This window comes from Schistocerca piceifrons, chromosome 2 (genome assembly GCF_021461385.2).
Source record: "Schistocerca piceifrons isolate TAMUIC-IGC-003096 chromosome 2, iqSchPice1.1, whole genome shotgun sequence".
Taxonomy (NCBI): Eukaryota; Metazoa; Arthropoda; class Insecta; order Orthoptera; family Acrididae; genus Schistocerca; species Schistocerca piceifrons.
The window spans coordinates 728,017,000-728,032,643 of NC_060139.1; the positions used below are offsets into that span (position 1 = coordinate 728,017,000).

At 45.9% G+C, this 15,644-nt stretch overlaps 1 protein-coding gene across 1 annotated transcript in view; it reads left to right on the plus strand.

The window, feature by feature from the left end:
* Positions 1-15,644, plus strand: part of LOC124775800 (adenylate cyclase type 3) — a 458,110-nt gene that overhangs the window by 285,271 nt on the left and 157,195 nt on the right. The window contains exon 12 of the mRNA XM_047250630.1: positions 8,136-8,223. Coding sequence (XP_047106586.1) covers positions 8,136-8,223 — 88 coding nt within the window. The remainder of the gene's footprint in view (positions 1-8,135; positions 8,224-15,644) is intronic.

Sequence of the window (15,644 nt, forward strand, 5' to 3'; positions counted from 1 at the left end):
TCTGTAAATAGGTTTTATAATATCCATGACTTCTGCTGGAATGGAATGTTTATGGCTGTATGAACTGTTTGAGTACTGGGCATTGCGGTAATTGCACCATGAATCAGGTCTAGGAGGGCAATGGTGGCGTACTGGTTTTTCAGCAGTCTGTGGAAGAAGGTAGCCCATACTGCCTTCTTCATTTTCAACATATCCTCAGTATTATTTGTAATGGTCATCCCATAATACTGCTGTAGTTCGTCAATCATTTTGTCTGTCAGCCTGCCTCTTATGGTTTTACCAATAGAAAGTTCCTTGTCTCTCAAACTTTGTTTCAACTTCCTCAACCTAGTGCGCATCCTCTTCTGGACACATTCCAGTTTTGTGATAATCTTCGCACCATAAGGCTGAGCAGCTACTACACTGTTATATGCTTTTGAGTCTCAATCACCTAAGAACTTAGTGTAACACACTCCCCTTTCGTTCACAGATCGACTAAAAATTTCAATAGCTGCAGAGGCCTCCATACCACCACCTGTTCCTTCATGATTTCTGTCACAGATATGCCCTTCTTCAGTCCCTGATTTACACTTATAACAATCGCTGGTTAAAATCTGGAAATCTATTACCTTTCCGGAATCCACACTGGTCACCATAGCAACAGAATTCTTAGAACTGTAGCCGTGCTTCTGCCAAGTGCCATCAAAAGCTACTCGTATGTCAGTCATACCATCTTTTATTTCAACAGCTTCGTTTGCAGCACCGTTCATTGACTCACGTGTAACAGATTCCACAGCAGCTCCAATAAAACCCTGCATACTTGTCGATTTTACAAGGTGGGTGTGACATATTCATCATGGCACACATTGTTTCCGCTGCAGAGTGTCCTTTGCCAATAGCTCTCAATCCATAAAACTACCTACCATTTACATCAAAATAATTATCTTTACACTTATCGGAATTCGAAAATGAATGAGTATATTCACAACTGGCACAATTAATGGAAAGTCTCCTAGCTAGTCAATTTGATACTTCACTGTCTTCATGTAAACTAACTGGCTCCGCACATATTTTACAACACACACATTCACCTAACACTCTTGTTAGGATGTGTAAATTTGTCAGAACGTAACTTAACATACCATTTACATCACTTTCGTTTTGAGAAAACTGTGAATGACAACGTTTTATTTTATATCTTCGAAGCGCTAGTGGGTGTTTCTCTAGATACAGACGAGTTTGCCTGTATTTCATTGCCTGTAACTTCACACGCCATATGTTGAACACAATTTTTCCCTTCATTCGAAAATCTATTACCGTGAAACCCACGTTTCTTAAAAACACTTCGTTTTGGCGTCATACTTCACTTTTGAGAGATTTACCAATCTATTCGTCACTTTTCCTCAGAATAATGTTAGCACTTCGACATACAACGCGTGTTTACACTATGAAACCATACGATGCTGTTTTTGACAGTGCTACCAATACAAACACGTAGTTCAACCATTATAACACAACAATCCACAGTCTTCTATATAAAAAATTACCGATTTTATTAGATCTTGACGTAATGCACGTAGTGGGGCCGAAACAATCTCCAGTGTGCCAGCTATCCGATTTAATATGCAAACTGACTGCCACAGTTCTCTGACTGTCATGAACGCTCCTAGTTTTCAGTTGCGTAGGTGCCCTTTGGAACATACATTTAATAGGAAGTCACGACTAGAATGGGACTCATACGCGAGTCTGAAGGAAAGAAAAGGACAGAAAATTATGCCAATATAATTGAGAAGAGGATATTTATTATAAAGCATCGAAATAACAAGTTTCGTTTGAGTGAAACAGATTATTAGGGAACACGCACCGTCGCCAGATACAACTGCACTGGCCAATGACGTGTGGGTTACGCAGGATGAAGTAGCTGCGACAGGCCACCCTAAGTATACGCAGGATGACTAAATATATCGAGGTACGGTCTTCCTCAAGTTATAGCGGGTGATATGGCTGTATTCCTGACGTTCGCAAGTAATTTCTTTCGTTTATAATTTCTTTTTAATGGCACTGTATACCTTTTTCTGTTGCATTTGCAAGAGGCATCCACGGAAAATTCAGCGACGTTACATGTATGGGACTTGATCAAATAATATTAAGTTAACAGCTTTACAAACCACTGTCCCGCCGTCAGGAGAAGACGTTTCGCAACATCTGTTCTGTTATACCAAATGCAAGCAAACACGTTACTCAGGTACGGTTCTTGTATTTACTATAACGGCTGTCATATCAGATGCTCAAAATGTTGATCTCGAGGTACGCGCTATACAGTGATCCTGGAGAAACAATACGGCACGTTGAATGATATCTGGAGTTAACGGAAGCATTGGTCCGTGTAATAAGGCATTTCCTCAAAGATCTCCAGTTTTAATTTTCGCCACAGATAAAAGTATAGAAGTGCTAAATTTTGCTAGTGTGCAGACTGTTTTGAGAGACAACTACATTGATTATTCCGCAATCCATCTTACGGCGCGGTGAAGGGCACCCTGTACTACTACTAACCATTTCCTTTCCTGTTACTCTCGCAAACAGAACGACGGAAAACGACTGTCTCTAAGGCTCCGCACGAGCCCTAATTTCGCTTATCTCATCTTCGTGGTCCTTACGCGCGGTGTATGTTACAGGCAACAGAGTCATTCGGCAGTCAGCTTCAGATGCCGGTTCCCTAAATTTACTCAATAGTGCTCGTCGAAGAGTACGTCACCTTCCCTCCAGGTACTCCCATTTGGGTTCCCGAATCATCTCCGTAACACTTCGTGTTGTTCGGACCTACCGGTAACAAATTTAGCAGTCTGCCCATGAATTGTTTCGATGTCTTCCTTTAATCCGACGTGTTGCAGGTCCCAAACACTCGAGCATTACTCACGAACAGGTTGCACTAGCGTTCTATAGACGGTGTCCTTTACAGATGAACCACAGTTTGCTAGAAGCATCCCAATAAACCGAAGTCTACCGTTAGCCTTTCCTACCATAATCCTCAAATGCTCGTTCCATTTGAAATCGCTGTGCAATGTAGCGCCCAGATATTTAAAAGAAATGACTCTGTCAAGCAAGACACTATTTAATGCTATTTTTGAACTTTATGGGTTTGCATTTCCTAGTTACCCGCATTAACTTACTTTTTTCTATATTTTCCTGAACGCTCTAAATGCGTCTGTCTCTACATGTGGCCGGCCGCGGTGGTCTAGCGGTTCTAGGCGCTCAGTCCGGAACCACGAGACTGCTACGGTCGCAGGTTCGAATCCTGCCTCGGGCATGGATGTGTGTGATGTCCTTAGGTTAGTTAGGTTTAAGTAGTTCTAAGTTCTAGGGGACTGATGACCACAGATGTTAAGTCCCATAGTGCTCAGAGCCATTTGAACCTCTACATGTGCTGAACAGAAGGGACACCCATTATGTTGGTACCACACTGACTGCCTTATGCCCAGTGAGATATCTGCCAATAATTGCAGAACTCAAGATACTTGAATGTATTTAGAACCCATTAATAAAACAGGGATCCATAATCAAATGCTGGGGCCTTCAAAACATGTACGGAGTGTTGGTAGACCAACAAAGTTGTTTTTATCCACTTCTTTGACTCAGCTTGGATTTCCAACCGATACTTACTCCATATTGCCAAGATTAACTTTCTTAATACAGATATCCCTGGAGGTCACAAATTTTTAGCTATGGTGCCCATTTTTCAACAGAAGAAAAGTGATAAATCACAATTGCAGAAATCCACGTACATATCTGGAACAGTTGCACGGTCATATAACTTGTCACACTTGTACATTTTCTTTTCTTTCTTATTGTGCTTCATTAACGTATGTCCAATTATACCATAGACAAGAATCAAGTAACGGAGTTACGGATTTCTAAATGACATTCGACATAGCATTTGGTTCGATAACGATTTGATTTCGGACTGAATATCTGCCATCCAATGTAAACAAAGATAAAAATAATTTGAAGTTAAAATCTTGAGGAACCGCCTTATAACTCCGTTAGGTTACCGTTCGTTTCTAGGGTGACTGACTGCATAAGAAGAATTCATAAAGAAAAATGGTATTCAGACATGTTTTTTAGTCAAAACAAAATAAAAGATTTTTCCGACGGAAAACGGATGCACCTGGTTGCCTCCACAATGCAGTCGTCTATCAGGTGACATGTAGCTGCGGTGAAGTGTATGTACGTGAAACGGGAAGAGCTGTTAAGGAACGCATAAATGAACTCGAACGGCACATGTGGCTGAAACAAAGCGCAAAATCGGCAATAGCGGAACATCATGAAATCTGTGACTCTGACATCGATTTTAATAACGTACGTGCACTGTCTACGGAAACAAACATTTATAGAAGCAAAGTCCGAGAAGCGGTAGGAATTTCCAAGAATGCATGTACGTTCAATAGAGAGGACGGCTACAGGCTTCCGGCATCGTGGCTCCTCGCCATCAGGGAAGTGAATACTCGGCCGTGGTGTGCGAGCGACGTAAACAACGCGCTGTAAGTCACTTCAGCGGACAATAATATTTTGGGTAAACAGTCCCCCTCTCTTGCTCTGTCCGTTTCGAATCCAGCCAATGATGACGACCAACCCATAGTAGCAGCTGGAATTTCAACCAATACCACTTTTCTAGTATAACTGTGGAATAGCGCCTTTCTATCCAATGACGATGGGCCGGCAATGGTATCTACAGGGGATCAGCCAACAACGCCCCTTATTCTGCATCAGAGCGGGAATATTAGCCTATGAATATGGCCTACCAATGGTAGCCATAAGAATTTTAACCAATACTATCACTTCTCCAGCACGAACGCGAGAAAACTCCCCTTTATAAGAGGACGCGACACTCGTCTCTGACCCCCATCCCCCAGCACACTCGTCCCGAATCCAACTCCACTCCCGATGTTATCCTCTCCTCCCCCAACCTCCTTGGTCGCATTACGGTGGATGTCCTGGAGCCTATTGGTAGCGACCATCTCCCTGTCCTCCTCACCGTTTTAGACGGCCGTCGCCCCCGCCCCGACCCTCGTCATGACCCTCCCCCTAAGTACATCCATGACTATTCCCGTGCCAACTGGAATGCCTACCGGGATACCCTCTCCACTCAGGTCGATAGCCACCCTCTCGCCTACCGCCGTCCCGATGATGTCACCCATGCTGCCTCCTTTCTCCAGCAGACCTTGTCTGAGGCCGTGGAGGCCCACGTCCCTACTGTTGCCATCCACCCCCACCGTCCTACCCTACCTCCACAGGCCGTCCTCCTCCTCCGTGAATCCCGTCGCCTCTACCGTGCCTTCCTCCGCACGCGTGACCCGGACACACTACGACGCCACCGGCAACTACAGCGACACATTCGAAATTTGCTCGCGGCCAAGAAACGCCGGGACTGGCGACAGACATGCACCCGTTTAACTGCTACCCTCCCTATAAACTCGTCCAAGTTCTGGACCGCTTTCCGTCGCCTTACCGGAACTACACCCACCCCCTACTATCCTCTTCTCCACGATGATCATCCCTTCCCTGACGCCCTTAGTAAGGCCAATCACTTTGCCTCCTACCTGTCCGATGTGTTTTCCATCCCTGATGATCCCCAGTTCGATTACTCCCTCTTCCCAGATATCCGCGATCGAACTGACACCTCTGTCCCTCCCCTCGCTCCTGGTTTCCAGTACTTGGACAACATTCCACACACGGACCTTAATGCCCCCATCACCACACAAGATCTCATCAATACACTCCGCACCAAACGCAACACCGCTCCTGGTCACGATCGTGTCACCTACCGTCACCTTCGTGAAGCTCCTGTCTCTTTTCTCTCCACCCTGGCCAGGCTCTACAATGTAGTCCTGTCCACCGGTTACTACCCCGACCTGTGGAAAACCTCCCGTATCCTCATGTTCCTCAAACCTGGCAAACCGCCGTCCGCCGTCTCCTCCTACCGTCCCATCAGCCTTACCTCGGTCTTCAGCAAGGTCCTGGAATCTATCCTCACCCGCCGCATCCACCAGCATCTCCGCCAGCACCGCCTCCTCCCTGTTACCCAGTGTGGCTTTCGGCCGTCCTTCTCTTCCGACGATCTTCTCCTTCACCTCACTCATCTCCTTTCCGAACAGCTCAATTCCCGTCGCTCCGCAATCTTCCTCTCTCTTGACCTCGAACGCGCATATGACCGCGTATGGCATTCCGGTCTCCTCTTCAAGCTCCAAACCTTCGCCCTTCCCATTAACTACGTTCGTCTGATCGGTTCCTTTCTCTCCCGCCGTCCTTCCTATGTCACCATCCATAACACCGATTCCTACACCTTTTTCCCCTCCGCCGGTGTGCCCCAAGGCTCCGTCCTCTCCCCCCTTCTGTACTTGTTGTACACGGCGGACATGCCGCCGCCGTCACCCCCCGTCCACCTTCTCCAGTTTGCCGATGACACCGCCTTCCTCGCCCTTGCCCCCACCCTGCGACGCTCCCAACACCTTCTCCAATCCCATCTTGACCGGTTCACCGCTTGGTGCAACCAGTGGTTGCTCAAGGTCAATCCTTCCAAAACCCAGGCGATCATTGTAGGCAAAACCACTCCCTCCTTCCGCCTCCTTGATTTCTATCTCACCGTTTATGGCCGTCCCATCGCTCTCACCCCCACCCTTAAGTACCTTGGCGTCACCCTCGACCGTCGCCTCTCCTGGACTCCCCATCTCCAGACAATCCAAGCCAAGGCCCGTTCCCGACTCCGTCTCCTCAAGCTCCTTTCCGGCCGAACGTGGGGTCTGGACCCCTCCACCATCCTCCACACCTATAAGTCCCTCATCCGCCCTATCCTCTGTTACGCCCATCCCGCCTGGATCTCCGCCCCCCCTTCCTTTTATAAATCCCTCCAAATCCTTGAACGCCATGCTCTCCGCCTTGCCTATCGCATCCGTCTCCCTTCCCCCACGCGGATCCTATATGACCTTATCCCCTTCCCCCACCTCCTCCTCTTCCTCGAAAGGATACGAATCCTATACACCTCCCGTAAACTCGATCCTCCTCACCCGCTCGTCTCCCCGATCCTCTCCCACCCCCGCCCGCTGCCGCGCCTGTACTCCCACGTCCCACCCGGTCTCCATCTCTCCACCCTCCTTACCCTCTACCAAGGTGGCTTCCGCCAGCTCCCCCTCCCTGATGATGTCCTCCTCCCCTGCATCTACCCCTCCTATCAACTTTGATCCTCCCCCCCCCTCTCCTGTGTCCTTTCCTTCAGGAACCCTCCCTCCCCCCCTTTCCCTTCCCTTCTCTTTCCTTTCCCCCCTCCCTCCTACCCTCTCCTCCGGGCTTCCCTCCCCCTTCCTCCCTCCCCCTCTCTCCTTTGCCCATGGCATCTCTGCTCTCCCCTCTCCCATTTCCCCTTCCTCCTCCTCCACCTCCACTATTGGCAGGTCCCCGGACTCGTACACGCTGAGTGGACATTCGCGCGCCGGAGATCATCGCCATCAGTGTCTCGTGAGTGCCGTCGTGTTTCGTGTTCAGTGTTCCCGTCATACTCCATCGTTCACCTGTGCCATCGCCATCTTCAGTGTTAGTGCGTCGTGACTCCAGTTTGTAGTGAATTATCGTCGAGTGTGAACGGCTCCGTGTTTGTCTTTATGTGTCTACTGTTTTATTACCCACCGTTATGTCACATTTGTGTATTCTTTCTGTTCTTTCTTTATCTCCTCTGCGGCTGAAGAGCGGCGTACCATGCTGCTGACAGCCTGCCTGTTTGTACGGGTTTGAAAATAACAATAAAGAAAAAAAAAAAAAAAAATTCGTCTCTGACAGTGTTCTAGCGGTAATGGACACCATAAGATCCTGAGGAAGATTCCAGCAGAGAGGTCGAAACGTCGGTCATTTTAGTAGAAATATGATGCGGCCTAATAACACAGAAGATTTTAACTTCAATGACAACGGTCACGATAGCCTGCAGAATTACACATAAAAGTAATTTGCTTTCAACTGATGTAATATACACCTATTTTGTGAGTTATTTTCCCAAATTTCGCTATTACTCTATTGTGGTGATTCTTGTTCAAATAGCCTGCATAAAAGAGGTCAGCGCATATTGTCACTATGTAAGCACGATTCGCACTCACGGACGGTGGCATTTTCAGGGACGTGTTGAGCGTGTCTCTCGCCGGCGTCGCCGTGCTGCTGCTGCTGGCATTGGCGCTCGTGTCCGTCGCGGAGTTCTTCCCCTCGGTAAGTACGCAGTTCTGCGCCTACAGATATCAGAATCGAATGGCTGTCAACACGTTGGTGCCCTCACCTGCGCTCAGCAGCCCCTACACCGCATTCACACTAACATTTACTCTTTTCAGAGACGTCACGTGTGAAATGCTCAACTGTGGTGTCGTTTTCTTTCCTATCCATACTCAAATGGTTCAAATGGCTCTGAGCACTATGGGACTTAACAGCTATGGTCATTAGTCCCCTAGAACTTAGAACTACTTAAACCTAACTAACCTAAGGACATCACACAACACCCAGTCATCACGAGGCAGAGAAAATCCCTGACCCCGCCGGGAATCGAACCCGGGAATATCCATACTCACATACCAATATTATACACGGAAGCGCCAAACAAACTAGTATAGGCATGCGTATTCAAATACACAGACAGAATACGGCACTACGGTCGGCAACGCCTACATAAGACAGCATGTGTCTGGAGCAGTTGTTACATCGGTTACTGTTGCTACAATGGCAGGTTATCAAGATTTAAGTCTGTCTGAAACTGTTGTTATAGTCAGTGCACAAGCGATGGGACACAGCATCTCAGAGGCAGCGATTAAGTGGGGATTTTTTCATACGACCGTTTCACGAGTGTAGCGTGAGTATCAGGAATCCGATAAAACATCAAATCTCCGACATTGCTGTGGCCGGAAAAAGATCCTGCAAGAACGGGACCAACGACGACTGAAGAGAATCGTTCAACGTGACAGAAGTGCAACCCATCCTCAAATTGCTGCAGGTTTCAATACTGAGCCACACCAATTGTCAGCCTGCGAACCATTCAACGAAGCATCATCGATATGGGCTTTCGGAGCCGAAAGCCCACTCGTGTACCCTTGATGACTGCACGACACAAAGCTTTACGCCTCGCCTGAGCCGGTCAACACCGACATTGGACTGTTAGTGACTGCAAACATGTTGCCTGGTCGGGCGAGTCTCTTTTCAAATTGTATCGAGCGGATGAACATGTGCAGATATGGAGACAACCTCATGAATCCATGGATCTTGCAAGTCAGCAGGGGAATGTTCAAACTGGTGGAGACTCTGTAATGGTGTGGGGCATGTGTAGTTGGAGTGATATGGGACCCCTGATACGTCTAGCTACGACTCTGACGGGTGACACTTCTGTAAGCCTTCTGTCTGATCACCTGCATCCATTCACCTCCATTGTGCATTCCGACGTACTTCGCCAATTCCAGAGGACAATGCGACATCCACACGTCCAGATTTGCTACAGAGTGGCTCCAGGACCACTCTTCTGAGTTTAAACTCTTCCGCTGGCCAGCAAACTTACCAGACATGAACATTATAGAGCATATCTGGGATGCCTTGCAATGAGCTGTTCGGCAGGGACCTCAGCCCCCTCGTACTCTTACGAATTTATGGACAGCCTGCAGGATTCATGGTGTCAGTTCCCTCCAGGACTACTTCAGACATTAGTCGACTCCATGCCACGTCTTTTTGCGGCACTTCTGCGTAGTCACGGGGGCACTACACGATGTTAGGCAGGTGTACCAGTTTCTTTGGCGTTTCAGTGTAAATGCGAAAGTAATTCTGTCTGTTAAGTTTTCACGACTACACCGTTGAAACGATCTTAATGAAATTTGACATGGAGATAACTTGAACTCTGAGTAGGAACACAGGCTACTTTATATGTGTGTAGTACAATGCATATATTGACTTAAAGACTGGAACACGAATTAGGCAAAAGCATTTACTTTTTGAAAGAGATATTTACTCTTTGATTTTTGAACTTAATCTTTACTCTTCAAGGTGACTTCAAAAAGTAATTTGCACATTATTGTGGCAGGTGAAATAACTTTTATTGAATGCTGCAACACACTGAAAAGTGTCGCAAATACATGACACAATTTCTCAACACAATCACAATGTCTCTGTAAACAATGATCTGAACGTTCTACTTATCAATCGAGAAAAATCTACTTCTTGATCACGGCGCCATTCGAGAAGTTATCTAACTATCTCTCATCAATTAAATATTTTAGCTAAAAACATTCTAAAGCCAAGATGGCATAAATGTCTCTTTATTTAAAACACCAGTTTCGACAGACTTAGCTGTCATCTTCAGATTGTAAAAAATGGATAGTAACTGAAGAAAACGACATTACACTCTAAACCTCCGAAACGCAACGTCGGCAAGACAGTTGGTAGTATACTGTCAGACAGGATCGTCGCAAATGCTTTGAAATGGAAGATTCTTATGTAATCAGGGGCGAATTATACAGTTTCACCTGAGTGCTTCGGTAGCTAGGTTTTTGAATCTCTGCATATTAATCTAATTTATATAGTTTCTCGGGTCAGCTCCTGCGTTTTCGTCAGCATCTGCAGTAGAATTCTGCAGCACGTGCCGATAGTCCGATCACATGGGTAGTTTAGTTTTCCACGGTCTTCAGTATGGATAGGAACTGTGATGGTCGTGTGTGGATGCAAGCAGAATTGGTGACACTTCGCTCTCAGCTCCAGGTTGTGATTGCTTCGGTTACACAGCTTAAGGCTGCATTAGATGGGGACCACTGTTGTGGGCCGGCTGTGGGGATCCAACAGACGTCCAATACGGCCGAGTCCTCTGATAGGTCCTCACCAGTGGCCAGCCCAGTTACTGCTCTCATTGAGGTTAACCTCTCACCTGTGATCGAGTGGGAGGTTGCCCTGGGGCGTTGCAGGTGGTTAAGGACTTCCCAGTGGGCCGCAAGTAAGGCCTCCCCGGTTAGTCTAACTAACAGGTTCCAGGTGCTGTCTGTGGCTGACGCTGTCGCTGAGCCAGATGCCTGCACCCGTCCTGTTTCAGAGGAAACCTCTAAGCATGAAAGATCCGGGCAATCACAGAGGGTGGGATTGTTGATCGTTGGGAGCTCCAACGTTAGGCGCGTAATGGTGCCCCTTAGGGACATGGCTGCCAAGAATGGGAAGAAAACCAATGTACACTCTGTGTGCATACTGGGTGGAGTCATTCCAGACATGGATGTCATGATGTCATGAAGAGCACACGGTGCAGCCAACTGTAGGTGGTGGCTCACGTCGGTACCAATGATGTGTGTCACTTTGGATCAGAAAAGATTCTCTCTGGTTTCGAGCAGCTAACAGGAGTGGTAAAGGCTGCCAGTCTTGCCTCCGAGGTGAAGGCAGAGCTCACCATTTGTATCATAGTCGACAGGACCGACTGCAGATCTCTGGTACAGAGTCGAGTGGAGGGTCTGAATCAGAGGCTCAGATGGTTCTGTGACCGTGTGGGCTGCAGATTCCTCGACTTGCGCCATGGGGTGGTTGGGTTTCGGGTTTACCTGAATTGGACAGGAGTCCACTATAAGAAGGAGGCGACTACAAGGATAGCAGGGGCTGTGTGGCGTGGACTGGACGGTTTTTTAGGTTAGAGGGTCTCGGGAAAACACACGAAGGTCTTCAAAGGGTGCAGGACGAACACAGGAAAAACGTAGATACAGGAACCATCGATATAACAGTTGTAAATGGTTGTAGCTGTGTTGGGAAAGTACCAGAGCTCCAAGCACTAATAGAAAGCACTGATGCTCAAATCCATATAGGCACTGAAAGCTGGCTAAAGCCAGAGTTAAAATCAGCCAAAATTTTTACAAAGAACCAAACGGTGTTCCGAAATGATAGGCTAAACACGGTTGGCGGTTGCGTGTTTGTTTCTGTTAGAAGTAGTTTATCTTCAAATGGCTCTGATCACTATGGGAGAAGTAGTTTATCTTGTCGCGAAATTGAAGTATGTAAGTCCTCTGAGTTAATGTGGTCAGAGGTCATTGTTGCCAACTGGAATAGAGTAATAATTGGATCCTTTTACCGATCTCCCAATTCAAATGATACAATTGCTAAAATGTTCAAAGAAAACTTGAGTTTAATTTCAAGCACGTACCCGACTCCTACAATTATAGTTGGTGGTGACTGTAATTTTCCCTCAATATGTTGGCGAAAATACATGTTTAATTCCGGACGTTCACATAAAACATCATCCGAAATTGTGCTAAACGCATTCTCTGAAAATTATTTCGAGCAGTTAGTTCATGAACCCACGCGAATAGTAAACGGTTGTGAAAACACACTTGACCTACTAGCAACAAATAATCCTGAGTTAATAACGAGCACCAAAACGGATACAGGAATTAGTGAACACAGAGTTGTCGTAGCGAGACTGAATATTATAACCCCCAAATCCTCCAAAAATAAAAGAAAATTATATTTGTTCAAAAAAGTAGATAAAAATTCACTTGACGCTTTCCTGAAAGACAGTCTCCACTTATTGGCAACAATTGAAAGAATTCTACCAAATAAATTAACAAACGACGGAGCTGATCCTCCTTGGAACACAAAACGGATCAGAATACTGTTGCAGCAACAACGAAAAAAATATTCCACATTTAAACAGACGCAAATTCTCCACGATTGGCGATCTTTTACAGAAGCTCGAAATTTAGGTCGGACTTCAATGCGAGATGCTTATAATAGTTTCCACAACGAAACTTTGTCTTGAAACTTGGCAGAAAGTCCAAAGAGATTCTGCTCGTATTTGAAGTATGCTTGCGGCAAGACACAATCTGTGCCTTCTCTCCGCGATAGCTCAAAATGTTCACATGTGTGTGAAATCTATGGGACTTAACTGCTAAGGTCATCAGTCCCTAAGCTTACACACTACTTAACCTAAATTATCCTAAGGACAAACACACACACACCCATGCCCGAGGGAGGACTCTAACCTCCGCCGGGACCGGCCACACAGTCCATGACAGCAGCGCCTTAGACTGCTCGGCTGCGAGATAGCAATGGAGATACCATCGAAGACATTGCTGCCAAGGCAGAGTTACTAAACAAAGCCTTCCGAAATGCCTTCACAAAAGAAGACGAAGTAAATATTTCAGGATTCGATTCAAGAACAGTTGCCAACATGAGTGACGTAGAAGTAAATATCCTCGGTGTAGTGAAGCAACTTAAATCACTTAATAAAAGCAAGTCTTCTGGTCCAGACTGTATACCAATTAGGTTCCTTTCCGAGTATGCTGATGCATTAGCTCCATACTTAACTATCATATACAACCGTTCGCTCGACGAAAGATCCGTACCCAAGCACTGGAAAGTTGCACAGGTCACACCAATATTCGAGAAAGGTAGTAGGAGTAATCCACTAAATTACAGGCCCATATCATTAACGTCGATATGCAGCAGGATTTTAGAACATATATTGTGTTCGAACATTGTGAATTACCTCGAAGAAAACTGTATATTGACACATAGTCAACACGGATTTAGTAAACATCGTCCTTGTAAAACACAACTACCTCTTTACTCGCATGAAGTGTTGAGTGCTATTGACAAGGGATTTCAAATTGATTCTGTATTTCTGGATTTCCGGAAAGCTTTTGACACTACCACACAGGCCGCTTGTAGCAAAATTGAGTGCTTATGGAAAATCGTCTCAGATACGTGACTGGATTCGTGATTTCCTATCAGAGAGGTCACAATTTTTAGTAACTGACGGAAGGTCTTCGAGTAAGACAGAAGTGACTTCTGGCGTTCTACAAGTTAGTGTTATAGGCCCTTTGCCGTTTTTTATCTGCATAAACGATTTGGGAGACAATCTGAGCAGCCGTCTTAGGGTGTATGCATATGACGCTGTCGTCGAAGAGCAAAAAAAATTGCAAAACGATTTAGAAAAAATATATGTATGTTGCAAAAATTGGCAGTTGACCCTAAATAACGAAAAATGTGAGGTCATCCAGATGAGTAATAAAAAGAATCTACATCTACATCCATACTCCACAAGCCACCTGACGGTGTGTGGCGGAGGGTACCCTGAGTACCTCTATCTGTTCTCGCTTCTATTCCAGTCTCGTATTGTTCGTGGAAAGAAGGATTGTCGGTGTGCTTCTGTGTGGGCTCTAATCTCTCTGATTTTATCCTCATGGTCTCTTCGCGAGATATACGTAGGAGGGAGCAATATACTGCTTGACTCTTCGGTGAAGGTATGTTCTCGAAACTTTAACAAAAGCCCATACCGAGCTACTAAGCGTCTCTCCTGCAGAGTCTTCCACTGGAGTTTATCTATCATCTCCGTAACGCATTCGCTATTACTAAATGATCCTGTGACGAAGCGCGCTGCTCTCCGTTGGATCTTCTCTATCTCTTCTATCAACCCTATCTGGTACGGATCCCACACAGCTGAGCAGTATTCAAGCAGTCGGCGAACAAGCGTACTGTAACCTACTTCCTTTGTTTTCGGATTGCATTTCCTTAGGATTCTTCCAATGAATCTCAGTCTGGCATCTGCTTTACCGACGATCAACGTTATATGATCATTCCATTTTAAATCACTCCTAATGCGTACTCCCAGATAATTTATGGAATTAACTGTTTCCAGCTGCTGACCTGCTATTTTGTAGCTAAATTATAAGGCATCTATCTTTCTATGTATCCGCTGCACATTACACTTGTCTACATTGAGATTCAGTTGCCATTCCCTGCACCATGCGTCAATTCGCTGCAGATCCTCCTGCATTTCAGTACAATTTTCCATTGTTACAACCTCTCGATACACCACAGCATCATCTGGAAAAAGCCTCAGTGAACTTCCGATGTCATCCACAAGGTTATTTATGTATATTGTGAATAGCAACGGTCCTATGTCACTCCCCTGTGGCACACCTGAAATCACTCCTACTTCGGAGGACTTCTCTCCATTGAGAATAGCATGCTGCGTTCTGTTATCTAGGAACTCTTCAATCCAATCACACAATTGGTCTGATAGTCCATATGCTCTTACTTTGTTCATTAAACGACTGTGGGGAACTGTATCGAACGCCTTGCGGAAGTCAAGAAACACGGCACCTACCTGTGAACCCCTGTCTATAGCCCTCTGAGTCTCGTGGACGAATAGCGTGAGCTGAGTTTCACACGACCGTCTTTTTCGAAACCCATGCTGATTCCTGCAGAGTAGATTTCTAGTCTCCAGAAAAGTCATTATACTCTAACATAATACGTGTTCCAAAATTCTACAACTGATCGACGTTAGAGATATAGGTCTATAGTTCTGCACACCTCTTCGACGTCCCTTCTTGAAAACGGGGATGACCTGTGCCCTTTTCCAATCCTTTGGAACGCTACGCGCTTCTAGAGACCTACGGTACACCGGTGCAAGAAGTGGGGCAAGTTCCTTCTCGTACTCTGTGTAAAATCGAACTGGTATCCCATCAGGTCCAGCGGCCTTTCCTCTTTTGAGCGATTTTAATTGTTTCTCTATCCCTCTGTCGTCTATTTCGATATCTACCATTTTGTCATCTGTACGACAATCTAGAGAAGGAACTACAGTGCAGTCTTCCTCTGTGAAACAGCTTTGGAAAAAGACATTTAGTATTTCC